The sequence below is a fragment of the Anastrepha ludens genome, chromosome 2 (assembly GCF_028408465.1).
Source record: "Anastrepha ludens isolate Willacy chromosome 2, idAnaLude1.1, whole genome shotgun sequence".
Taxonomy (NCBI): Eukaryota; Metazoa; Arthropoda; class Insecta; order Diptera; family Tephritidae; genus Anastrepha; species Anastrepha ludens.
This window is the reverse complement of record NC_071498.1, coordinates 26787563-26814894: the sequence shown is the minus strand read 5'-3', so window position 1 is coordinate 26814894 and position 27332 is coordinate 26787563. Positions and strand designations below refer to the sequence as shown.

Sequence of the window (27332 nt, the reverse complement as noted above, 5' to 3'; positions counted from 1 at the left end):
AATTCCCTTCAATAGGGTAGGGTGTACCAGCTGGGCAAATCGCTAAATTTGTAATACGCATCCATAGTATGACCTCCGTCCTTAATTGGGTGTTGTTATTTTTAATTTTTTTTTTGTAATAACTGAATTTTATATTTTGTTATAGGTCCGTTAAAAATACTGAATGTATTGTTACGCAAAAGCATAAAAATAAAGTGCAGCAATCACAAACAAAAACAACGCTAACCATCCCATGAGCCTTTCGACGCCAACACGCCAACATCTGGAAGAATTCAAGAATAGATAGCACCATAGTAGAACGAGATAGAATGGTGCAGTGAGACCATGCTAGAATCTTTTAGAGTGTAGCAGGATATTTACATTACCTGCATCCAAGAGCCCTGGGTCAAACACGGCAAAGTCGTGGGGCTAAACAGCAGAGCAGAATATCTTAGAACATTATAGAATTTTGTAGAATAGTGCAGACTCCTTAGTTCTGTGTAGCTGTAAAAGCAGCCGTCATGCAACTACACGACGTATAGAATGAATAGATGACGTCAACAGCGGGCGCTAATCGGCTCTCAGCGAATTTGAAGGATTCAGCTGATTTACTGGCGTAATAACCGCTGTCATGGTTTGTTTGCACCCGTATTTTTACACTCATCACACGTATTCATAGAGCTGTGTTAGCCAAGACTTGGACTTAATTCAGTTTTTGTAGAAACTTAGAAATTGTTACTGTACACGTCAACATGATTGCACAAGCCATATAGATTTTTCATCATATATGATTACAAAGTTTTTTTTTTTTTTTGTTTGTGTGCTTTATCTTTAATTTCGACAATCGGTTTGACACGTTGCCATATCTTTCCCATTTCTATGAAAAATCAATTTTGGAATAATATTTGAAAATATTTGCAAGAATTTTATTAAAACCAGCTGAAAAAATTCTCTTACGGCTCTCTTTATACTTACAAACTTAACTGAAGCATCTAAAACCTACATCTCTTTACGTTTTCTAAGTTAAGCTGAGTAACAAGAAACACGTGTTGGTCGTATAGTAGGTTGGCCTAGGCTAGGATAGGTTGCTGACAGGTTTCTTGTCTAAGATAAGACACTCGGTGATCATAAGGCCCAGTGTGATACCAGCATTTGATTTCCATCTTCTAACTAAGTTGCTTAAACCACTTGGATCTTTTTAGTAAGGTAACTAATCACTACAGTGATATTGCGAATTTCCCAGGTCTTCAAAGAAATAATCGCCAGGATATTTGGCATGGCTTTTTTGAAGTGCAGGACATTTACAGAAAAGGTGTCGGTCCAACTTCTTTCTTCTTCATCTCCACAACTCCTACAGAAATCATTGTGAGGTACACCCATTTTACTGGCTAGGCTGCCAATAGTGCAGGGGCTTTATTATTTTATTATAATTAAATTAAATTAGCATTTACTTCACTTTACTTACTAATTCAAGCGAAATATGCCAATTTTTAACAACAGTAATTAGAAACAATTTATTTAATTTAATTTAATTTTTTAAATTTAACTTAATTTACATTAAAATACGTGTATTTTTGCGCTAAAATGAATAAGTTCTTCGTTTAAGTTCAAATATATATTTTTAACCACGTTTCAATAAACTAATTTTGTTTTACTTGCGTTAAATGTTGTATGGGTTAAATAGACGTAATAATTAAATATATTTAAATAATTCCAGATACTCCTGAAGCTGAAATACGTCTTGGGACATCTCTAAATCAAAATACCATTAAGGAAGGCGCAGACGTTTACTTTGACTGCGTGGTAAAAGCGCATCCCCCAGCTTACCGCGTGGATTGGCGTCATAACGTATGCATATATATACTTAAAATAAATTAAATACAAATACAAATACCCAGGGCCGTAGAGAGAATATCCGGGCCCGGGGGAAAATTGCAAATGCGGGCCCTTTCCAATAATGTCTAATTTATATAAATACGTATAATCTCGAGTCCGGGCCCCTCTGAGAACTCCGGGCCCGGGGAAAAAGTACCCGATCCCCCCCTTCTCGACGGGCCTGCAAATACCACATGTGTAGATATAAAACACAAAAACTCCAAATTACATAAGTTCTGGTTTCACTTTGTTCGAAATGCGAATGAGACAGGCGTATTCCGCAATGAACGCAGTAATAGCGACCGTGTTGAGAAGAAAACCGATAAATTCATAATATAAACCTAATTTCATTAAATAATAACTATGACTAATAAACAAAAAAAATTAACAAATGTTGAATAATAGCCAAAAGTGTTAAATTTAATAACGGAAGCAAAAAAAGATATTGTAAAAAAAATATGTCGGAGAGGTTGCTGAACACCTCAAGAATTGTAGAGGCAATTTGGTATTCTTTCGTGCTCTTCACCCCTTTCAAATTACATACTTTGCCATAAGAAAAAGAGAGTAAAGTACCTAAATTGCAAGTAATTAAGGGGTTACATACGTTCAGCAGCGCCAAAAATGCGCTAAAAGAAAAACTGTTTTTAGAGGGGATGACAATAGAAATAAATATAAAAAAATATTATACATGTTTATTAGTACTTAAACTTCATAAAAAAATGAGTACATGACCCAAAGAACAATGAAAAAAAATTTCTCCACGGTCTGCATCATTTCTACTTGAAATGTTGATGGCCCTGTAAAAAAAATTCTTGTAGAATAAACTTGTAGTTAAAGTCTGTCGAGTCAAATTTTTGAATTTCGAAAAATTTTTCAATTTACAGTATTTAAAAAAACAATATACGTTTTACGTCATAAATTTCACTCGTTAATTATGTTTATACAACTTTTTAATACAAACAAAAAAAAAGACTTTCGAATATTTAAAAAATAACCGCATCAAAAAATACTAAAAACTGTATGAGTTATCATGCAGACCGTGCCGGAAAAAGTAGTTTCGAGAAAAACGAATTTAAACTTGAAAGTGCATTTCGCTCGACGTCGCGCGCATTTAAAGCAAGAACTTAAAATGAATTTTTTAATTTATTTTGTTAACTTACGTGTCTAGTCTCCGATTTCAGCTGCATATTGTATGCCTTCCTGATCAGTAAGCAATTGTTGTTGTTTATTTTTTTACAGTCGACGAGATATTCTGGACTCTTTTGTTGCTTTCATAGCCTTGATCCGTGCGCGTTTTAGCAGTCGGGCAGTCACATTTTCTACCATAACTTTGTATCTATGGAGAATTTTTACAATCGACACCCACAGAAATACGCCTTAAACTATAAAGAATAATAATCTGTAAAAATAATCTTTTTTTTTGAAAATTCTGCTCGTTTGTATCCTCTTAAATCTCAGTTACTTTGTGAATTACGAGCCTGCAACTATTGAAACAACGGCATTTTCTTAGTAATGTGAAGTGATCATTACCTTCTGCAAGTTGCTTGAGTACAAAAAGTGATAAACCCCAAGACAACCCTATGATTTTCTTGCATGAGTAAAGTGCTGCTGAAGCTTTCCTCTGCCTTTTACATTTAAATCTTTAGCTTTATCACTTAAGCGTTTACGCCTAGTCCACATGACGTCGGAAGTTTTCCTGTCACAGTTAAAGCAACATCCCGCATAAGCAACAACGCATGTTCTTATATCTTCAAAGTTCTTCGGTCATTTATTTATTGTCAAACTGAGTTGATGCCTGCAAAATTGAGCGTTTAAACTTAGTTCAACTGAAAAGCTGACACATAGTGAAGCTTGACACACAGCGAGCAAAACCGAACATTTTTTTAATGTTTGGCTTTGTTAGATATCTAAAGGGAAATGCTCAAATTGATAGGCTAGCAGAAAATGAAAGTGGCAACTTTGACATTGATAAAGATTTAGAGCTATTGATTTTTCTACCTGCAACTGTACCTGCATGAAAGTCGGTATTATTTAATTTTACTCGTAGCTAAATTTTTACCAACACATAGTCAAAATTTGATAATAAAATTCTCTGGTCTAGTCTTTATTTTTCTTCTGTAACGATAGCAGAAATGATTTCGTAGGCGTGCCCCTGCAACTTCTTGCACAAATACAAAAACAAAAAATCTGAAAAATCAGCAAAATTAAAGCAAATGAGCTAAACAGTGAGATGCAGTGGTAAATTGAGTGAGATGCGGTTCGAACACTAGTCCCAACTCCATAGAAATACTCGAAGACAGCTCATATCTAAGAAAATATACAGTTAAAAGTGACTTCTAGTTAATTTTATATTATTAAAAAAAAAATTGAGATTAGAGCGCAGTTCTAAAATTTTTGTTTGCAATATTGGTTGGCGATCTAACCTACCCGAAAGCTTGGTATTTAATCATGATAAAGGGAACAGATATTTTATAAGAGGAGAGCAGATATTTTTGAAAGACACATATGTACCTACGTACATACATATATTTGTGTCATATTTTAACCAAAAGATAGTAATTCAAATTTCTTTCACAGGGTCATCATTTACCAACTAATATATCCCAAGGTGTCATTATTAGCAACCATTCATTAGCTTTGCAAGGCGTGAATAAAGCAAGTGGCGGTAATTTCTCCTGCATCGGATATAATACCGAAGGAGAAGGTCAAAGTCCCCCATTTACATTGGATATCCTATGTAAGTAGTACTAAAATGGCAAAAAAGAAAAGTCAATAAAAATAAATAAATTTGATAAATATATAAAAAATTAAGTAAAAACACTTAAAAGTTAAAAATATGGTTAAACACAATAAATAGCTAGTAAGGAAGCGTACAAGTTCGGTCCATACCGAACTTCACTGTTAATTTTTGGAATCAAGCAAACTCATAAGCAATAGCTGCTTTCGACTCACCAGCCACCTAACGAGTGACATATGATTTGGCAGCATTGCATTATTTTCGTTTTGACAAACTTTTATGTAATGTTAATGCTTTACGAAGCAATACAAAGTGGTTTGATCCTGTCGAGGGCTATTAAAAGATAAGCTATTCCTCACCACATCTCGCTCAAACTGTTATGCATTTCCAATGCCTTTCATTCTACCTATGGTATGTAAAAGATAATAAAAATAATACCTCTACTAATACTTGGAAGCACTGGGCTACGCATGTCGCGTGTGAGCTAAGCAACTATAAACAAAGCCGCTTATTCATCGCTAAACTGTTGTTGCTTCAAATAAAAAATTTTCGCTGCTGAATAGCAAAATTCTCTAGTGGACAGAGAAGTGGTGAACCGAAAACGGCTAGTGAGAGTTGTAGCAGAGAAGGTCTTAGGTAAGGAAGATCCAATTACGAATATGAGAGCGAACTGTTTAAGAATACCTTGTTCCGGCTATAGAATTCGGCCATCAGCTTAACAGTGAAGAAGCTTAACAGAGTCAAATTAACAGAGCTGAGTGTAGGAAGGAAAAATAACAGTAACTCTTGTTCTCATAAATGTTAACTTTCTAGCCCAATTGTTAATTTTTAGAGGCAATAGATTTTCAATTGTTTATAAATATGCAAGTAATCAAGAAATTTGCTATTTATTTCGATGTATGAAATCTTCTTTTACTATTCGTATTTCAAAAGCAATACATCTTTCTCATATTTTTGTATCGAAAACGCTAAATGCAAGAACAAAGACGGCAGCCTGGTGGTTCACATCTAAAGTAATTCTTGAAGACGGGACTGTCATTCCGCTACCCGACTATGACGAAGTGCGAATAGCAATAACGCGTTAAAAGAATAAGCCGGCTGAGTCCGTGGCGACGATAAGATTGTAAGGTGCATGCAAAAAAGGTCAAACGAAGACACACCTGCCGAATTAAAGTGTGTTCTGGCTAATCCATAAGAAGGGGGATCAGGGATCAGTCTTCTAAATATCGCATACAAGCTCCAATCGACCGTATTGTGCGGACCTTATCAGGTAGATTTATACCTAGAGAATCCCCAAAAAATCAGATAATCACAATATACCAAGTCTTGAAAATCACCATTGAAAGGAGAATCGACACCCACTGTCTTTTCGTTGATTTTAAAGCCACATTTGGTAGCACGAAAAGAAGTTGCCTATATGCAGCGATGCCTGAATTTGGTATCTCCGCTAAACTAAATAATAACAAAATGACATTGAGCAATACCAGCAGCTCCGTCAGAATTGAGAAGAGCCTGGCTGAGCAATTTGATTCTCTATCGTGTAAATTTTTTAACCTGATGCTGGAAATGATTGTGCGAGCCGCAGATTTTAAGCGCCCAGACACCATTTGTTATAAGAGCGTACAATTATTGGAGTATGTCGATCATATTGACATTACCGTACATAACAGCGGCGCCTTAGTTCTGTTTTTTCTAAGTTGGATAAAAAGTAACACGAATGGTTAACGAGATACCTCCTCTCGTCAAACAAATGCCGGCGCACTCGCGTATCGGCACCTACATTATTCTTGAAAGTTGTGAATTTAAAGTAGTAAGAGACTTCGTTTATTTAGGAACCATCATTAGCACGTGAGATAATGCATGTCAAACTTGCCCCAGTGCTGCCCTTAATTTCGTTTTGCACTTACTTCCTATCGACTTTTACGTTATTTCCATCCCTGCTCAAAGTGCAATCAGGTTAAATGAGGGTGGCCTCTGAAGGCAAGGTAACATTTTTAGGCAGTTAACACCCCATTTTTCAAAACTTCGTACAGATCTTTTTGGGATAATCTTTCCAGGTAGGCAGGATGGCAATGAGGGGAAAATCTGCACCGACGCTGCTACCTCACCATTCACTGACGGCTCCAAGTCGGAGCAAGGGTTTTCCCTAAATCAGCCACTTTATCCACTCCCTTAAGATTGCCAAATACTGCTAGTATTTTTCAGGCAGAAGTCTTTGCGTTTCTTCAGACATGCAAAATGTTTAAGGAACATGGGAGCGAGGGAGATATTAACATCGCTTGGGTATGCAGGTATAATAACATTTCTCTGATGTGGGTGTCGTATTCATGGGACAAAAAAATATGGAGGGAAATTAAATTGCTGATGAGCTTGGAAAGGAAGGGGTCGGCTGAATTGTCTCAGAGACCTGCTACCCAGCCATCGGCAGCCCCCAAACTATTGTTAAAATGGACTGGAATTGCACAGCTTATTTTTCAGGAGAACGCAGACAAAGATGGAGCTGCATTTCTTCATGTTTCTTCATATTTCGAAAATCCATTGCCCAGTATAATAGACGTAGGGCGTAGATAGTTCTGAGGACTCCGCGCTATTCAATTTCCATACTTGTAGCTGTGTTTACCGGTCATTTAGGCGTACCATTTAACCCCCCAATGTGCGGACATTTTAGAGAAGGAGACTGTAGAACAATTTCTCTGTAAATGTCTAGGTCTGACAGCCAAACGATGAAGGTTCTTCGACAGCCTGGGGCAGTATCCCATCAACCTTCTTCATTACATCAACAGCTCTGGCTGCCTGTAGATATCTACCTGTTGAGATCTCAGAATGGTATCAAAACGGCGCTTTAGTGCTACTTGCGGGGTGCCAGAATCGTACATCAACCATTTTACCTACCTACCTAGTATGGTTATAGCTATATTACAGTTAGGTAGTTAAGCCAATATATATTTACATATACATATATAATTGGCGCGTACACCCTTTTTGGGTGTTTGGGTGAGCTCCTCCTTCTATTTGTGGCGTGCGTCTTGATATTGTTCCACAAATGGAGGGACCTACAGTTTTAAGCCGACTCCGAACGGCAGATATTTTTTATGAGGAACTTTTTCATGGCAGAAATACACTCGGAGGTTTGTCATTGCCTGCCTGGGGGCGACCGCTATTAGAAAAAACTTTTTCTTCATTTTGGTCTTTCACCGAGATTTGAATCCACGTTCTCTCTGATTTCCCAATGGTAGTCACGCACCAACCCATCCGGCTACGGCGGCCACCTATTGCCTGAACCAATAGTGTAACGATATTTACTGGATAAAATTCGTAATCGTTTTTTTTTTTAAGGATCGTTGATCTGGACCTTGAACCATTCCGAACCCAACAGAGCGCTAAGGTAAAACTTTCCTTGCTATATCTCTATTTCTTCTCTTACTTCTTTCTGCTGGATAAATTACATTGTGAGATTATATATATTTTGAGCTTGCCATCTAGAACACCCAACTGACTTTGGCGACTTCGGTAAATAAAGTTTGTGTTCGGCAAAACAAAGTACTTCTTTGGGTTCTTGTATGTTGAAGTAATAAGTTGCAATTTCATCCCCTTCAAAATAATCCTCTCTCGATGAAATACACTTATGCCAACGATTTTTCCAATCCCCGAAACATGCCAAATAGTCCATTTCCGGTATAGCCATCAGCACCTTCTTCGATTCAGCTTTTATCTCCTCAATCGACTCGAAACGCGTTCCCCGGAGTGGTCTCTTGAGTTTTGGGAATAGCCAGAAGTCACACGGACCCAAATCAGCGAATACGGTGGTTGCGGAACGATATGCGTGGAATTTTTGGCGAAATGGTCACGAAGAACGAGTGCAGTGTGAGACGGTGCATTATCGTGATGCAAAAACCAAGAGTTGTTGGCCCATAATTCTGGTCTTTTTAGACGAATTGCTTCACGTAAACGAAGCATAACGCTCAAATAATATTCCTTGGCCAGGTGGAAGGACTTCATAGTGCACCACACCACGAAAATCGAAAAAAACTGTCATCATGACCTTTATTTTTGAACGACTTTGACGTGCTCTTTTCGGTCTGGCCTCGCCTTTAGCACGATATTCGCTTGATTGGTCGGTTGTTTCAGGGTCGTAAGCATAAATCCAAGTCTCATCTCCCGTAATGATGCATTTGAGCTTGTCCTGATAGTCTGAAAGCATTGTTTCACACACATCAACACGACGACTTTTTTCCAAGAATTTGAGAGTTTTCGGTACCAAACGAGATTTGACTTTTCGTAGGCCCAAATGGTCTTTCAAAATGGTTTTCACAGATGCCTTCTGCAACATTCTAAACGTTTCCGCAGCCGAAATTTCATTCCGAAAACAAAATTTGATGGCACTTCTCTGCTCAATCAAATCAGACATTGTAAAAATCGAAAAATGCACTCTTGGTCGTTTGGTAAACACAAGCGAAAATATATTACTGATAATGACATTCACATGAAAGTTGGCCCAGATGTTACTAACAGTGCTGCCAACTCATGAAAAAAATAACTAGAGCGAAATTTTAATCCCGCGAACTTTGACAAATAACATAAATTCACCTTACTTTTTGCCCACAGTAGTAAGAAAGATAAAGCTAACGCGCGGTCTGCGCATGCCTGCACTCTCCGAGTTACTCTTACTGATTTCGGGAGTCTACGACTTACTCTTTCGATTTCGAACTTGCTCGGGCACGCGGCACTGCAGTACGAATAGAAGGCTAAAACGTTTTCAGGGTAATTGCATTCTCACTTTGTATAGTCTTTACACATGCATAGATACTACAAGTCTCATTCACGCAAATTTACTCTATTCAATGTTCATATAAGATGAAATAATTTTCATATAAGATGTAATTTTGTTAATTACAATAAAATAATCAAAACATAAATTTTGAAATTATTTTACGGAAGAAAATTTTGGCAAATAAAGAAGGAATTTATCATTACCATAATTTCATTTATAAAATTTTATCGATTAAAGTACATTTCACAACAAAAATGAACTAAAAAAAACAAAACGGGAACTTTACATCTCATTTTGATTGTGTCAATATAATCCACGGTCTCCTTTTTCTGTGCTGAGAGTATCTATTCTGTGTCAAGGCCAATGCTGGCCTTTCTTTGGACATATAGTCGGTAAAAAAGAAATTAAATATAACACAATTAAATCGGACTATAAATCCCTGACTAAATGAAAACAATAATTTTCATTCAGAAAAACAAGGCTCGACCTTCAATCAATGATTTGTATGGGAAAAAGTATGTAACAATTTGATTATGTCAGTATATTTTGTTGTTACCTCTCCGTTTCAGGAGTGGGGTAGCCGTTTCTCAGGCTCCCTCCACGAAACAAGTTCTTCATCCCGATTACTTCTTTATCACGGCCGATAACTGCATAGCTTTAGACTCACAGTCGATAAGAAAGGAATTAAATATAACACGAATATATCGAATCATTAATTCACTGACTGCAATGATAACAATAATTTTCATTCATAATAAAAAATAATATAGTTAAAAAAAAAACTAAAAAACACGCTTTTTTGCTAATCGAACTAAAAAGTAGAAAATAAAAATAATTAAAAAAACTAAAAAACATGCTTTTATTGCTAATCGAACTAAAAAGTAGAAAATAAATTTTAATAACAAAGAGACCTATAATGAACTAATGGCAAATCGAACGATCAGTCATAGTCAACTACCTCAGAACAGAATTATAACAAAAATTAAGATACAAATAATATAGAATAATTCAAATTAGAGTTAAAAGCGTGGGATGCATTTTGCTTCACTTTCATAACCTTCTGTACATAGGTAGTTGCCAATAGAATGATTGTAATATTTACTATATCAAGGTAGTTGACTATGACGGATCGTTCGATTTGCTATTACTTCATTATAGGTCTCTTTGTCATTAAAATTTATTTTCTACTTTTTAGTTCGATTAGCAATAAAAGCGTCTTTTTTAGTTTTTTTAAACTATTTTTTTAATATATATGTAGTTACACTTGAAGCGAACAGAGAAATTCGAAGCTTTGCCATTTTTTATTTTTTACCCAAGAACTTTGTAACGCTATTAAATCAAACAAGAAGAACTTTGTAACGCTATTAAATCAAACAAGAAGAACTTTGTAACGCTATTAAATCAAACAAGAAGAATTTTGTAACGCTATTGAATAAAACAAGAAGAACTTTGTAAACCAAAAAGGTGGTGGCGTGAGTTTTATTAATTACTCAGAACTACAACATTGTACACCATATCATTCGACCTATTGCTCACCTTACCCACCTGTGACTCTTCATTCTCCGGTCTCTGAATTGAGAATAGACACGCCCTCGGCATATATGTCTTATAAGAACGACCTGCATCACATGGATCCTATGGCATGACAAATCCCTCTTGAACCTTTGAATTTTTTTCCTATTTTAAATGTATTTTTGGTAACTTAAATTCAGAAATATTTCGGAATATGGTTGCCATTTAATTTAAGTATTTAAAAACTAAAAAATAAGTAGAAAAATAAGACATCAAAAAGCTACCAATTATTTTGCATTATTTAAAAACGAAATAAGTTTTAATGCAGAAATATCAGATGGAATTTTTACCTAATTTTTAATATAAAATATTTATATATAAATGACGGTAAAAGATCGATGACGGAGGTACTTTAGATTCAATAAATATTGTAATAAGTTTTTATTTTTCAAAATTTTCAGATGCGCCAATATGTGTGTCCAATCAAACGAAAATATATGGAGTTGCAAAACATGAAAATGTGAATATAAAATGTACCGTAGATGCAAATCCTCCTACGGTGAACTTTAATTGGGCTTTCAACAACTCTGTTGAAAGTATAGACGTTGCAGCAAATCACATTTTAAAAGCAGGTTTGTATTGGAACAATTAACATTTAAAGTAAAATGTTTAGTTTAATCTATTTGCAAATCTTGGAAAATATCTCAAGAAAAACGTGTGTTTTATAAATTCTTTAATGTGGTGAAGATAATTCAAGCTGTGGAAGTAGTCGACCAGGTACTATCTTTTAAAAGAGTCTACTATTGCCGATGTGGGATGAATGTTACCCAACATTGTCGAAGAAACAGTTTTTCAATGGAAAGTCGTAAGAAAATAATGTTGTGAATTTAAAAGCTCCTATAATCCCCATCAGCATACCAATTGAATTCAACCGCTTAAGCAGAACTCCATACCAGACTTTACAGGCGTTACCGCATACATCGCTTGTGCCTCAAAAGATAAATTAGTGCATTTGTAAATGAAAATATCTCCACAAGTGAAGTTCACAATGCCCAGAACCCGAGAGAGTAGTCAAAGCTTCAACTCTTAGTACTAATCGACTACTCTTCCTACATTTTATTCAAAATTTTGTATAAAATTGAGGCAATCAAATCAACAGAAGCATTTGTTATTAAGCTAATAAGCACTTGAATATGGTCTGCAATACAATGAACAAATAAACATTTTTGGAACAATAATTACTTGTCTGAAAATGGTTCTCCTTTCTTTTGTATTTTAGTTTTATACATTTCCACACACATTTTCGTTATTTATACGCGCTAAAAATGGAAAAGAAATTAGTATTATTATTACATATATGTAGTAGATATGATTGAGATTAGCAAGTCAGAAGCGCTAGAGCTCACAAAATAAGGTGCAATCCAAAGACTTGCCAACCTTGAAGATTTTAAGTCCCGAGTAAAATTCACTGGAGGTGAGAAGTAGCCTCAAATATTTCGGGCAATTTCAATCCTTTTTAAAACAAGTATTTTATTTATTACAAAATATATAATAATTTATAAGTTGCCTGCAAAATGTTTAAAAAATTATTATGGACAGTGATTTTCAAATAAACGAATATATTTTAGGATTAACCTCATCTGTGGAGTACACGCCAATTACAGAATTAGATTATGGAACTCTGCTTTGCTCAGCCACTAATAGTATCGGCATTCAAAGAACGCCTTGTATGTTCCACATTATTGCAGCGGGTAAGTAAATACTAAGTTCACTTATACATTCGTGTTCTAACTTTATATTCATTGCATCTTTCCTCTTTTAAGCATTTAATATATGTATGAGTATATATAAAGAGCTTTTCAAAGGGTTGCTTTAGGGTCAGATTCGTTTATTCGCAATCTAAAAGATGATTTTCAAACCATATAGATCTACTAATTGTCTTTCAAACATTTTTTTTTTTTTCGATAATACTGTACCGATATTCCTGTACTAAATTACAAAAATCCAACGGATAATCTATCTTGTCAACAAGTATTCTTCTTCGTCTTCGTGATTGGCGCTATAACCGCTTAAGGGAATTGTGCCGAGTTTAAAAAAGCGCGCCAGTCGTTTCTTTCTCGTGCTAACCGGTGTGAGTTGTACATTCCAAGTGAAGCCAAGTCCTTCTCCTCCTGATCTTTCCAACGCAAAGAAAGCCTTCCTCTTCCACTGCTACCACCAGCTGGTACCGCATCGAATACTTTGAGAGCCGGAGTGTTTGGACGACATGAAGCCGCTGCATCTTTATTCCCTGCACTATGTCTTTGTCCTCGTATAGCTCATGGTTCCACCGCTTGCGATACGTGCAAAGGTCCAAAAGGCTCCAAGGGGCGCCTTATGGGATATTGTCATCCAAGCTTCTGCGCCACACGTTAGGACGGGCATGATGAGACTCTTATAGAGTGTTAGTTTTGTTCGTCGAGAAATGACTTTACTACTCAATTGCCTACTTAGTCCAAGAGAGAGGCCTACTTGTTGGCAAGAAAGAGGTCATATTAGTGTTTCCAAAATCAGAGGATGAAAGTATGTCTCAACTATGAGGGAATCAGATGGCAACTAATTTTTGTCCTTGGCTTTGAATGTGAGTCGGAAACTTAAGAGATTGATATCAAATTCTCTTAAATTGGAGTTTTTGTTATTTAGGCAAGCCTTTTATTTTTGTCGTAAAATATAGGAGTTGAATTTTAACTTGACTGAAAAAATAAAAGGCAAGTTCTATAAGTTTATATTGAAATTTTGCTAAAAAGTTAGAAAAATAAAAAGTATGCCAGATTCTTATAGAGACATTAGGACATCGAGATTTTTGTCTTTCACTTTTTTATTTTTAAAAAATGTGCTAACTATTATTTTAAGATCCCTGGTTTTTTCGATCGATTTCTATCGATTCAAATTAGAAAAACGAGTAAAAAAAATACCTTTCTTTGAGTCAAGTCCATAAATTTCAATCTCAAATATCTCGAAAATGAGAGCTAATCTAAATAAACGGATAAAACTATTGCTAATCGAATTGAGTTTTTCTACTGAGTGCCCTTCTCTACGGAAAAAATTCTCCGATTCGAGCGCTGTGTTTCACCATCGGAAATCAGTCAATTGCTCAACGCGTGGTCAGGTTTCTCCATATAGCAGGAAAGTAAGCGACCAGTAATTTATAAACTTTATCTTATATTATTTTCGATAAATAATTAAAAAATTAATCTAATGTTTAATTAGTAATTATAGTAATAGTAATTTATAAACTTTATCTTTATAATTTTCGATAAATATTGTAATTAAAAAATTAATCTAATGTTTTCCCGTTGAGATCCAGTTGTAATAGCAAATATTTAAAGTAGAAAAGGTGGCAGATACAAAGAAAATATTATAATACATATTTACATTCCACATCATTGCGAACATTTCTGTTACAACTTTGTCGGAGTTCCATCACACAATGATTTCTCTAAACTTTTCTTTATGTAATAACCAAAATCTAATTTTTTAGGAATTTTGCTATAATGAAATAATTTCTTGTATTATTCAATTTATTGAATAAATATTCCTAACTCAACAATTCTACTTATTTATTTCTTAAAAAGGTCGCCCGGATCAAGTTCATAACTGCAGCTTTATAAACATGTCTGTGTCATCGCTGACCATAGCATGTACTGAAGGATTCAATGGAGGATTACCCCAACTCTTCATTCTGGAAGTTATGAATATGCATACGAAGGTAAGCATGAGTGTGCCTAATTAGTTCAAATCCAATGCTTCACTTTAAAATGTTAAAAATTTAACCGAATATGTTCAAGAATTAACGCGTTTATGGTTCACGATCAGAAATCGCTGTACTTAACTCGGGTGAGATAACACTGAGTTAAAAAAAAACAAAATTTATTCAATTTTTCTTATTTTCTTATTTCTCATATGGGAAATACTATAAAATCATGCTCTGCATTTGGTGGGATCAGGTCGGCGTCGTATATTTTGAGCTGCTCCAACCGGGCGAAACAATCACGGGGGATCGTTACCGACTGCAATTGATGCGTTTAAGCCGGGCATTGAAAGAAAAACGGCCGGAAACGGTAAAAAGGCACGACAAGGTTATTTTGCAACATGACAACGCTCGGCCGCATGTTGCTCAACCTGTCAAAAAATACCTTGGAACGCTTGGCTGGGAAGTGTTACCCCACCCGCCGTATAGTCCAGACATAGCTCTCCCCGATTATCATTTGTTCCGGCATATGAGTCTCGATTTGGCGGACCAGCGGTTCTCCTCGTACGAGGCTACCAAAATATGGGTTGAGTCATGGATAGCCAAGCAGCGGCCAGAATTTTGGAGAAACGGCATCCGGAAATTGCCCGAAAGATGGGCGAAAGTTGTAGCTAGCGATGGCCAATACTTCGAATAAAATATTTTGTACCGTTTTTTCACAATAAAGCCCCAAATCTTCGAAAAAAACCTTTAAAACTAATTCAACCTCCCAATAAGTTTATTATTATTACTAGAGAGTCAATGAATAAAAATACCACTCTCAGGTATAAAAGCTTAGGTTTCGAGCTTACAACATGAGAGTTACTAAAATGGAACATACGCATCGCAAAACTAGGACCGCGATATGTGACTACCGAGTGAACTTTGATTTCGCCAAGCTCTTATGCGTGCCCAAACTCTTGTCCCAACTACTGCAACGCACTTATGCCAGTGTTTGATCCAGGTCCTGAAACATTTCTAGAACTATACTTTCGGCTCTTAGAACACTTTTCCCGAAGTGGTTTTTTGACTCGATCAAACAGAAAAAAAGTCGCAGGGAGCCATAGCAGATGAATTCGATGACTGTTGAGTGGTAATCGTTTCGTTCTTAGTCAAAAATTCACGAGTTGTTTTCCCACAAATCACTTTTTTTTTTGACAAATTACTTCACGTAAACGTCTTATAACGCCCAAATAATAGTCCTTATCAGACATTCTGGAAAAAATTCGTGGTGTGCAATACCGTTGTAATCTTTAAAAACCGTAAGCATCACTTTCTTTTTTGACTGAAAACAGCATGGTTTTTTTTTGTCTGGGGTCATTCGGAGCTCTCCACTCACTCGACTTATGTCACGTCACGTCTCCAGCAATGAGGCGTTTGATGAATGTTGAGCCGAGTTCAGCTCTGCATGAAATTTAGGTCCTTCTTTCACTTTATTAATGTTTTTATCATATTTAAGGCTTACATTGAAGAAACAGTACATCAAAAATCCAACCCAAAAATATAACCTATAAAAACCGAGAAAATCATTGGCATACCATTACGTACATTGACGATGCAATCAACTCTCTAGAGCAGCAATGGGCTTGGTTGCTGACACGAACTGTTTGTACTTACGAGACAGCTTAGCTCTTTTGAGTGCTTGATGAAGAATACAACCAAGAGTCAGTATGAAGGGACGAAGAGTTTGGCTTTACTAATACATAACCAAAAGAGAATGAGGATATGTGCATGTGTGGCTGAACAGTGGTTTTACACCTTATTTACACACAATAATAAATACATATAAATATACACAAATACAAATTACCTTAATTTAAAAATAAGCACGTTTTTGTTTTTAGCACATTTTCGTTATTTTTTTGTATTTGTGACTTGATTTTTAAGTAATTAAATTAAACGATTTTTTTCTAAATCATTTAATTCACTTTTATTCAAACTTTTTGTTCACCACTTAAATTTTTTCTGAATTTATTTGCAAACTGTTACAGCTTAAGTACTTTTTCCCAACCAGTGTCACTATCAAAGCCTACTTTTTTCCGACCAGTTTTTCGGTGTGTAGTAGCTTTCCCGTAAGGAAAATTGTTTGTGGATGTGTGCGCATGTTCTTGATAGTTTATTGAGGGTGTCAACTAATATAGTAATTTACACAAACAGCACACGAATAAATTGCACAAGAGCTCATCACATACAACAATTCTGTCAAACTCACTGAGAACTGTATAGCGGTACGAGTTGAGCGCCACCTTTGTTTTCTGTTCTTCGTGAGCTTTCGATGAACACCACGAGAGTGAAACTAAACGATGTTTGGAATGTAGTTTTGAAGGATAAGGAATAATAAAAATACTCGATTAAGCTCTTTATTTAGAAACTTATATGTAATTGAATTTGATGGAATTGTTTAAATATATGTAATATTGTTTTTTCATTTCCAGGAGCTGTATCTGAATATAACGTCAACATATCCCAGATTCACTATCTCTGCTTTAATTCCCACACATCCATACGTCTTAGCGGTGTACGCTTTTAATTCAAAGGGGCGGTCAGAAGCCACCATCTTAAAAAGTGACGTATTAAAAATTACAGAGAAGCGATTAAATGCGTGGAAAGGTAATCTTTAAATATACATAAATATTAGAAAAAAGATTAACACATTATTATTGTAATTAATTCCTTTGGAAATTTTTCATAAAAATGAAAAAAGGCGAAAGAGGTTTATGTAATGCCATAACTTATTCAGGGCTAGATTTTGTAAAAGCATTTGAAAACAAAAAATCTGAAATAGAGGATCTTGTTTGAGCGTAGCAAGTGATCTTCGAAATTGTTTTCGTTTCAGTTTTAAAATGTATTTTTTATTCAGTTTTTTGCATTTGGAAATTATATCCGTAATAGTTTGCTTATGTTCTAAGCATATTTTTTTGCTACACCTTCAAAAATATTAAAAAATATTTTCGTATTAGGTGTCCTTATACTCTGGAGGACCTGGAGTTCAGATGCACAGATTCACCATATAAGTGGATCCTTTCCTTAGGCTAGGTTAAGTTAGCGAGGTTGCTTGCCCAAGACAAGGCACCCGGTAGACCTAAAGCCCATTGTGATACCTGCGTATAATTTCTATCCTCTAACTAATTTGCTTATGATAAACCACTTGGATCTTCTTAAGAAGGTAACTAGTCCCTCCAATGAGACATATTGCAAATTTCCCAGGTATCAAAGAAATAACATAATCGCCATAATATTTGGCATTGCTTTTTTGAAACGCAAGACATTCACAGAGAAGATGTTGTACCGACTCAATTTCTTCTTCATCTCCACAGCTCTTGCAGAAGTCATTGTGAGGCAGTGACCCGTTATAACAGCTGTGAGGACACTGGTAGTTGATCTGTTGAATGCAAGCAGAGATTTTTTCCTTTTAAGACTCAATTTTCCTTTTTGCCTTCCTTAAGTAGCCCTACATTTAAGGTGGTTGTTTTGAAGAACCCACAGTGTTAAGTAAGTATTTTTAAGTGGGTATTTGAAACAATGAAAGTTGGGAGCCGCTCTCGGCTCGACTGATTTTGGGTATATATTGCTGACGCTTTGCTTCCAACGAATTGTTTGTTGAAGTTCGACAGCTTGCAGTACCGGTGCGCGTTATATGGGTAGTGCCGTGTCAACATATTCATATTGACCGATATATTGACTCTCGTGTTAACTTCTACATCTTATATCCATATTTAATATACATGCAATTATTGATGAATAACTCTGTTTCTTAAAACTAGATATTAATTTAACCTACTGTTTTTCAGTTCAAAACCATCAAACTGAATTCGTTTTCCCCCCTTTGATGTCTTTAACTGTGGGATTAACTATAACAATGTGTATAGCGGTCTTAGCCGTGATTCTCTCTCTGCGTACAACATGTAGAAACTCAAGACATATGATAAAAGAGTGTTCACATGAACACAACCGATGGGATGCATCGAGTCGGAGCTCTGGCATTAAAGACATGGACACGAATGAAAGTGATGAGAGAAACCCAGATGTTATACCTGAGCTGATAGCTTCTAGAAAACAGGTAATGTATAGATTCCTTGAAATCCGTATGAAGATAAAATATATTCAATTTAGTAAATTTTTATCAAGTTTATGATATACAAACTCGAATACATATTTAAATATAAAACTAACTGGTACTATAATTAAAAAATTCGATATTAATCCACCTCAAAAGCTGATGTAAGTGCCTTGGAAGTGCTAATGAAAAATAAGCAAGCTCAAAGACCTCAAACCTGATTCGAGCGAAGACGGGGCAGACACAAAGGAAGTGATCCGCCGTCTCATCCTCCTCTTCACAAGCTGGGCAGAGTACTGTCTGAGATGTCTACCTTTTCCATGCGCTTCACCCACAGAAAGTGGCCCGTCATCAGTCCCTTCTGCTTAATGACAGGAGGATTTGCGACAGTCGATCGGACATGACAGGTAATATCAGTTTAGTCCATCTGAAGGCTCTCTCAGCCTGCCCAGCTCGCTTATGCGTTGTAGTAACCCATTTTCTAACTGTGGCTTTGATGCCTGCAGAAGAGAGTGGCCGAACGGGCTCCGCGCCAAAAAAGTTGGTCTCAGATCTATTATGTCTACCGACATAGTTCAGCCTGGATTTACAGGACTCGACTACCCCTGATGTGGTTGGGAAGCTGTCTAAGGTCATGAGCGCAGCTTGGCTGTCGCTGCAGACACATATAGATCTGCCTCTCCATCTATTTTCCACAACAAGTTCATCGCTTCTTGAACAGCATACACCTCCGCTTGAACTCACATGCATGCATTCCAAGAGCAAAGTGCAGTTTTGTCCCGCTGGATTCCACGTAGACCCCAATGAAAATGCGAAAACAGTGTTTGCCGGTCTCATTTTCAGAGTTTGACTACAACTGAGCCTCTGGCAGCACCGCACTGTATCTCTTTTCAAGTACGACTCTTGATGGCATGGAGTCAAGGGGCAAGGAGAGGGTCCTTAGATCGAAGTCCATGCCTTCATTGTTTTCCCATGCCGGACGGGGGTCGTACCAGTTCCCATTGTGTTTCAGCCTGCAGATGGCCTTCAAGGCCTCTCCTTAGACGAAAGCAGCAAGTGGGGGTAGACCAATCAGCGCATCTTATGCCGGGCCTGAAGTAGAAAATCTGGCTTAGAAGTATCTATCAATGCTTGGTGTACCCGCTTTGTGAGTTAGGCAACAATCCAAAATTTTTAAGATAGGCACACACCTTTCAAGATCGTCATATTGTCTTGCCATAAATTCTGTTACAAATTATATAATGCATACAAATGGGCAGAAAAAAGTTCCGTAATTTTTGCTGTTTTTGTATGCATTGTCTACTCATTAATTATACTCAGTTTCGTGGCAAATTTCGCTTGTTAACAATGGGGTAGGGAGCTAAGTAAAATTGCATTGCAGTGATTGCATTACATAAATATGGTAAAGGTGCAACAGCTGAAAAAACTTAGTGTTTCGAGAATGTTTGCTTACCGCACGATCAATTCTTTTTCCCAAACATCGGAAGTAACATACAGAAAAAGAAGTGGTCGTCGTCGCGGGGTTCGAACTAGTGCAGCCATAAATGCCGCATTAGAAAGCAGCAAATCATGCCCGGGGAAATGAATGTACCGACCAGATCCATATCAGAACTAATTAGAGATGATCTCCACATGAAAGCCTTCGGTCGCTCAACTGGTCATCATTTAACAATGCGCTTGAAGAAAATTAGATTCGACAGATGCAAGCAGCTACTTCTGTGGCACGAGTTCAACGACCATGAAAATATTCTTTCACAGATGAGAAAATGTTCACTGTTGAAGAAGTTTTTTATAAACAAAATGATAATGGTTTCTTGTGGAGTGTTTTGCAAAGGCGTTGCATTTCTTCATTTTTGGGGAAAAGGGATTAAGACCGGGGTAAAAGTGTACCAGGAGGTTGTCTTAGAAAGCGTGGGAAACAGTTGAGCAGTACTCTCTTCAATGGAGGGCGTTGGATCTTCCAGTAAGATTCTACTCCAGCGCATAAAGCAAAAACCAGGAAATGGTGGCTAAAAAACAATATTCTTGGGTTTATAGCCGATTCAACGTGTGGAAATCCAGATCTGAATCCATTGAACTACGGTTTGTGGTCAGAACTGGAAAACATGGTCCGTCGAAGACCTCACAGAAATTTGGAGAGTCTCAAACAATATTTGGTTTGAGCAGCGACGTTAATATCCATGGAAACAGTGCGTGCTGCAAAAGCCGAATGGCCTAATCGTTTGAAGGCGTGTGTAAAAGCAAATGGTGACCATTTCGAATGAAAATTTACATTTTTTTTTATAGTTTTTATTTGCGTGATTAAATAGAACCTACATGATTAAAAAAGTATTATAACTTCGTATCTATAACGGACTAAGTATGTAACAGAACTTATGGCAAGACTAAATATATTTCTTTTGTGTTGACAGAGTGAACCCAAAAAAAGCTGACGGATGTTACGTAATTCGTCCAAAAACTTTTGCCTAAAAAAAATACTCAATTACATATTTAAGTGCTTTAAATAAATAAAATATGTTCAATATATATAATTCAGTGTTCTATAATTCATTTAAATAAAGTAAAATAATTTCCGGATAAAAATTAAGTTAGTGCAGCCTCAGTGAAAGTTACTATACAAACAAGGCAATTTTATTATTGTAGTTTATGAGTTTTATTTAGTAATCGAACTCAGAGAAATTATAGAGAGACGTTTTACAAGGTGAATCTATTAAAGGTGGCGTTGGTAAATCAGCTGATTTGTTTTCTTCTTTCGCTGTGTCAGGTGGCTGTCAGCACGGAATAAAACAAGACGAATTAATTTTTTGTTTTCTACTTCTTTCTGTGACAATCAAACGTACAAAACATTGTTGCTGGTCTAGTGCTACCACCTTTAAAAAATGCGCCTTGCGTTTTTATTAAGAAAAACGTCACAATATATTATAATTAATAAGATGGCAAAAGCAAAGTTTACTGGAATCGCCATTCATGCCAAGTAGTGGGGAATCTAAAATCTCTGTGTTTCTAAGTGATAATATGTAAGCAATTTTCATAAGCACCTTTTTCATATCCTTCATATATATCATATCTACATATACATACTTATATATCCTCCATACTCCTACTCTTTATAAAAAGAAAAATTTCCGTAGTTGCAGAATTGGAATTTGTATGCATTTTCATAATACATTTTAAGCTCTCGTTCAAGCAATAATTAGTTAATTTTTGTAAAAAACAAAAATTTTATTTTATATATTTTACAGGAGTCATCAGAAAATATGTATTTTAACAGTATTAACCAAACTAGTTTGCCGTGGCATTTAAAAAATCAAGTGTGGTCTGGATATAATTCATTAGCAATTGGCATGAATCATAAGCAATGTTCGGTATCCATGCAACAATTTTTGAACGGAACGCCGCAATCAATACCTGTGTCACCACAATCCAGTTCCAAAACATTTTCTATCATAAATTCAAGCTCTATAGTACCAGAAATGCCTGCTTTCGGGAAACAATATGAATTTCAGACCCGGGGTCAAGCAAGTCGAAGATATAAAAACAATTACTTACGGAGGGGGGAGCAAATTTGCACGCCATGTGATGAAATTTCAGCTCAAACTCCGCTAATGTTAAAACGCGGGAGCACGATATGACTATAGGACACATGCAGGGCGTTTAACATGATCCTGCAAGTAACCGAATGATTTCCATACGAAATATTATCTCCCAAAGGTCTCACATTTTTTGTAATTGATGTAAATTTTATAAATATAAGAATAAAATAAACTGGTGTAAATAAGAATTCATATTGATTATATCTTTATTTATTTTATGCACTACTTCATGTTGCTTATCATTAGGATGTGACTTCAGATGTATTAATCACCCGCAATAAATCCAATGTCCAAGATGGGCCAAAATGTGTTACCCGATGTTCTTTGGCTATAATTTGTTAATACCTGAAAATTACACGGATTATTTTTATGTATGACCTAATTTTGTCTCGATTAACAAAAGAAAATGGTATCGCTCAAGCGGCTGTTGCCGGAATTGATGATCATACGGGCCCAATTTAGGGCATTTCCCAAAACTCTTACCCACCAAAGATCCTGGCATTCTTGACGGATATTCTCCTTGAACGCTTGAAGAGTCTGAGGCTTCTTGACATAGACTCGCGACTTAATAAATCGCACAAAAAGACAGACTTGGTGACCCCAAAATTCAGGATGGCTTGAGCGTAGGTTTCAGGCGTTTGGCGGTCAACAGCCAAGTGCTTATGCACTGTCTGTACTTTATATGGGAAGATATTTAAGTATTTTACCAAAACTCTCTGTAAAGACCGCCGATTAACCATAATCCAAAATCCTCTTAGAGGAAATCTTTAGCTACAGCTACGATAAGAAGGTTGCTTTTTATTTTTTGCGCCCAATAATGAACACACTCAAAACGGCCGCCATAGGCCTATGGTTTGCCGCGTGATTACTGTTAGGAAGTACGTAAATAAAAAGCTTCTCATAAAAAATATCTGCCGGTCGGCTTGAAACTGTAGGTCTTTCCATTTGTGGAGCAACATCAAGACGCACGCCACAAACAGGAGGAGGAAACAAACACCCAAAAAACGGTGTAAGCACGAATTATTCTTATTTCTATATATTTGAAAACACAGTAAAATAATAATGAAAATTTTTTCTTACTTTTCAAAATATTCTCCTTGAAAGTCAATACACTTCTACATTCAATTAAACCAATCATAGCACATTTGTCACTCAGATGTGGATACCTCCAAAACGAGCTGTTCAAGTCTTTAACAGTTTCTTCAGGCGTTGATCACGCATTTTACTTTTTATATTCGGGAACAAAAACAATAGTTAGGTGCCAAATCAGGGCTATATGACGGATGACCCATTAATTCGATCTTTTGAGTGCTCAAAAACTCGTGTGTGAGCCGATACATGAAAGTTAGCATTGTTTTGGTGACAGATGATTCGTCATGAGCGGTTGGTTTTCCTCGATAATCCATTTCGAAAATCGTAATAAATCATAGCACGAAAATTTTCAGGAGTTAGTTTCATATTCAAGTTCATCTTTTCAACTAACTGAAAAAAAAACAAATAAAACACGTAAGTGAAAAGTTATATACAGTAGGTTCTGTTCTTATGCGGCTTTTTTTTATGCGGTTTTGAAATAGTGCGGTTTTTTTTTAAATTACAAAATGCATGTCGACCTATCGGGAATTGTACATATAAAGAAGATTCTAAACCAGCTAAGCAAAAACTCATCACAGATTACATCAGAAATGCTGACCCTACAAGTATGGAACCGCCTGCATACCTATCTAAATCAGACGTGTACATTTCCTCAAGTGACGAAAGTGATTTTACGCCAAATCCGAAACGAACGTACAACATGTGGGTATTGTCTGATTCTATTTCTGACTTAAATTTATTTTTCGATTCTGACGTTTCTTAAATAAAGATATAATTTTCAAAAATACAATATTTTGTTTCTCTTCTTAATTGGCGCTATAACCGCTTACGCGATTTTGGCCGAGTTTAACAAAGCGCGCCAGTCGTTTCTTTCTCGTGCTAACCGGCGCCAGTTGGACACACCAAGTGAAGCCAAGTCCTTCTCCACCTGATCTTTCCAACGCAGAGAAGGCCGCCCTCTTCCTCTGCTACCACCAGCTGGTACCGCATCGAATACTTTCAAAGCCGGAGCGTTTGTATCCATTCGGACGACATGACCCAGCCAACGTAGCCGCCGGATCTTTATTCGCTGCGCTATGTCTATGTCGTCGTAAAGCTCATACAACTCATTGTTCCATCGTCTGCGATATTCGCCGTTGCCAACGTGCAAAGGTCCAAAAATCTTACGTAGAATCTTTCTCTCGAACACTCCAAGCGTCGCTTCATCGGATGTTGTTATCGTCCAAGCTTCTGCGCCATACGTTAGGACGGGCATGATGAGAGTCTTGTAGAGTGTTAGTTTTGTTCGTCGAGAGAGGACTTTACTGCTCAGTTGCCTACTTAGTCCAAAGTAGCACTTGTTGGCAAGAGAGATTCTACGTTGGATTTCAAGGCTGACATTGTTATCGGTGTTAATGCTGGTTCCTAAATAGACGAAGTCTTTTACAACCTCGAAATTATAACCGTCTACAGTGACATGGGTGCCGATACGCGAGTGCGCCGACTGTTTGTTTGAAGACAGGAGGTACTTCGTTTTGTCCTCGTTCACCACCAGGCCCATTCGCTTTGCCTCTTTATCCAGTTTGGAGAAGGCAGAACTAACAGCGCGGTTGTTAAGGCCGATGATATCGATATCATCGGCATACGCCAACAATTGTACGCTCTTATAAAATATTGTGCCTGAGCGATTAAATTCTGCGGCTCGTACGATGCTCTCCAACATCAGGTTAAAGAAGCCACACGACAGCGAGTCACCCTGTCTGAAACCTCGTTTGGTATCAAACGACTCGGAGAGGTCCTTTCCAATTCTGACGGAGCTGCTGGTGTTGAGCAACGTCATCTTACATAGCCGTATTAGTTTTGCGGGGATACCAAATTCAGACATCGCGGCATATAGGTAACTCCTTTCCGTACTGTCGAATGCAGCTTTGAAGTCGACGAAAAGATGGTGTGTGTCGATTCTCCTTTCAAGGGTCTTTTCCAAGATTTGGCGAATTGTGAATATTTGGTCGATGGTAGACTTTCCAGGTCTGAAGCCACACTGATAAGGTCCAATCAGTTGGTTGACGGTGGGCTTCAGCCTTTCACACAATACACTCGCTAGAACCTTATAGGCGATATTTAGAAGACTAATCCCGCGGTAATTGGCACAAATTGCAGGATCGCCCTTCTTATGGATTGGGCAGAGCACACTTAAATTCCAATCGCCAGGCATGCTTTCATCCGACCATATTTTGCATAGGAGCTGATGCATGCACCTTACCAGCTCCTCGCCGCCATGTTTGAATAGCTCAGCAGGCAGTCCGTCGGCGCCCGCGGAGTCTCACCTCGTCATGGTCGGGTAGCGGAACGACAGTTCCGTCGTCAACGATTGGGGTATCGGGATCTTCACTTTCTCGGTGACATGCGCAGCTGTCACTGTTTAATAGGTTCGAGAAGTGTTCCCTCCATAATTTAAGATTGCTCTGTACGTCAGTCACCAGTTCGCCGTCTTTGTTCTTACAGGAAAACGCCCCGGTCTTGAAACCTTCTGTAAGCCGCCGAACTTTCTGGTAGAATTTTCGGGCGTTGTTCCTGTCGGCCAGCATCTCAAGCTCTTCGCACTCACGTATTTCAGCCTCTCGTTTCTTATTTCGGATAATACGTCTCTCTTCCTTTTTCAGCTCTCTGTAGCGATCCCACATGGCTCGCGTTGCGCCCGATCGCAGCGTGGCTCTATAGGCGGCATCCTTTCTTTCTGTGGCAACATGACATTCCTCGTCGTACCAATTGTTTTTTCGGGCTCGCCGGAATCCGATTTCTTCTTCGGCGGCGGTACGTAGAGAACGAGAAATGTTGCTCCATTGCTCATGCATGCCGGTTTGTTGGGCAGTACTCTCTGAGAGCAGGAGTGAGAGTCGAGTGGCGAATCTTCTGGCTGTCTGTTGTGATTGCAGCTTTTCGATGTCGAACATTCTTTGCGTAGGTAGATGCACGTTTTTTGCTGCACAGAGGCGTGTGCGCAGTTTGGCTGCAACAAGGTAGTGATCCGAGTCGATGTTGGGTCCTCGGATCGTACGTACATCTAATACACTAGAAGCGTGTCTTCCATCTATCACAACATGATCGATCTGGTTTCGTGTTTTTCGATCAGGAGACAGCCAGGTGGCTTGGTGAATCTTCTTATGCTGGAATCTGGTGCTGCAGACTACCATGTTTCGGGCCCCGGCGAAGTCGATCAGCCTCTGTCCGTTACCGGATGGTTCGTTGTGCAGGCTGAATTTTCCGACTGTGGGACCAAAAATTCCCTCCTTGCCCACCCTGGCGTTGAAGTCGCCAAGCACGATTTTTATGTCGTGGCGGGGGCAGCGCTCATAGGAACGTTCCAGGCGCTCATAGAAGGAATCTTTGGTCGCATCGTCCTTCTCTTCCGTCGGGGCGTGGGCGCAAATTAGCGATATGTTGAAAAAACGGGCTTTGATGCGGATTGTTGCGAGACGCTCGTCCACCGGAGTGAACGACAGTACTTGGCGACGAAGTCTCTCTCCCACAACAAATCCGGCACCGAATTTGCGCTCCTTTACATGGCAGCTGTAGTAGACGTCGCAAGGTCCTATGGTTTTCTTTCCTTGCCCCGTCCATCGCATCTCTTGGATGGCAGTGATGTCAGCCTTTACTCTCACGAGGACATCAACCAGCCGGGCAGAGGCACCTTCCCCATTAAGGGACCGGACATTCCAGGTGCATGCCCTCAAATCGTAATCCTTAGTTCGTTTGCAGGGGTCATCAACAGTATAGGGAGGTCTCATCCGAGGCTTTTTTAAATTTTTCATTGGGGGCGATTTTTAAGTGGCGGGTCCCAAACCCAACGCACAACCAGCTATCCTGGAATGTTTCGCCTTCTCACGTTAGCTCACTCCCGAACGGATGTTCGGAAGCTACCCAGAGGATACGTGGGCTAATCCCGGCCGTTGTGAGCTGCTTGAACC

The 27332-nt window shown here is 37.7% G+C and overlaps 1 protein-coding gene across 2 annotated transcripts in view; it reads left to right on the top strand.

Annotated features, from left to right (window-relative positions):
- Positions 1–27332, top strand: part of LOC128866307 (nephrin) — a 74028-nt gene that overhangs the window by 36287 nt on the left and 10409 nt on the right. Inside the window, exons 8-15 of one of the 2 annotated variants that reach the window (XM_054106924.1) lie at positions 1697–1827; positions 4432–4591; positions 11336–11506; positions 12503–12625; positions 14489–14622; positions 17079–17253; positions 18435–18703; positions 21943–22465. In XM_054106924.1, coding sequence (XP_053962899.1) covers positions 1697–1827; positions 4432–4591; positions 11336–11506; positions 12503–12625; positions 14489–14622; positions 17079–17253; positions 18435–18703; positions 21943–22332 — 1553 coding nt within the window. In that variant the 3' untranslated portion in view covers positions 22333–22465. Of the gene's footprint in view, positions 1–1696; positions 1828–4431; positions 4592–11335; positions 11507–12502; positions 12626–14488; positions 14623–17078; positions 17254–18434; positions 18704–21942; positions 22466–27332 lie in introns of those variants that run through there. The other variant, XM_054106933.1, reaches the window with a different exon arrangement.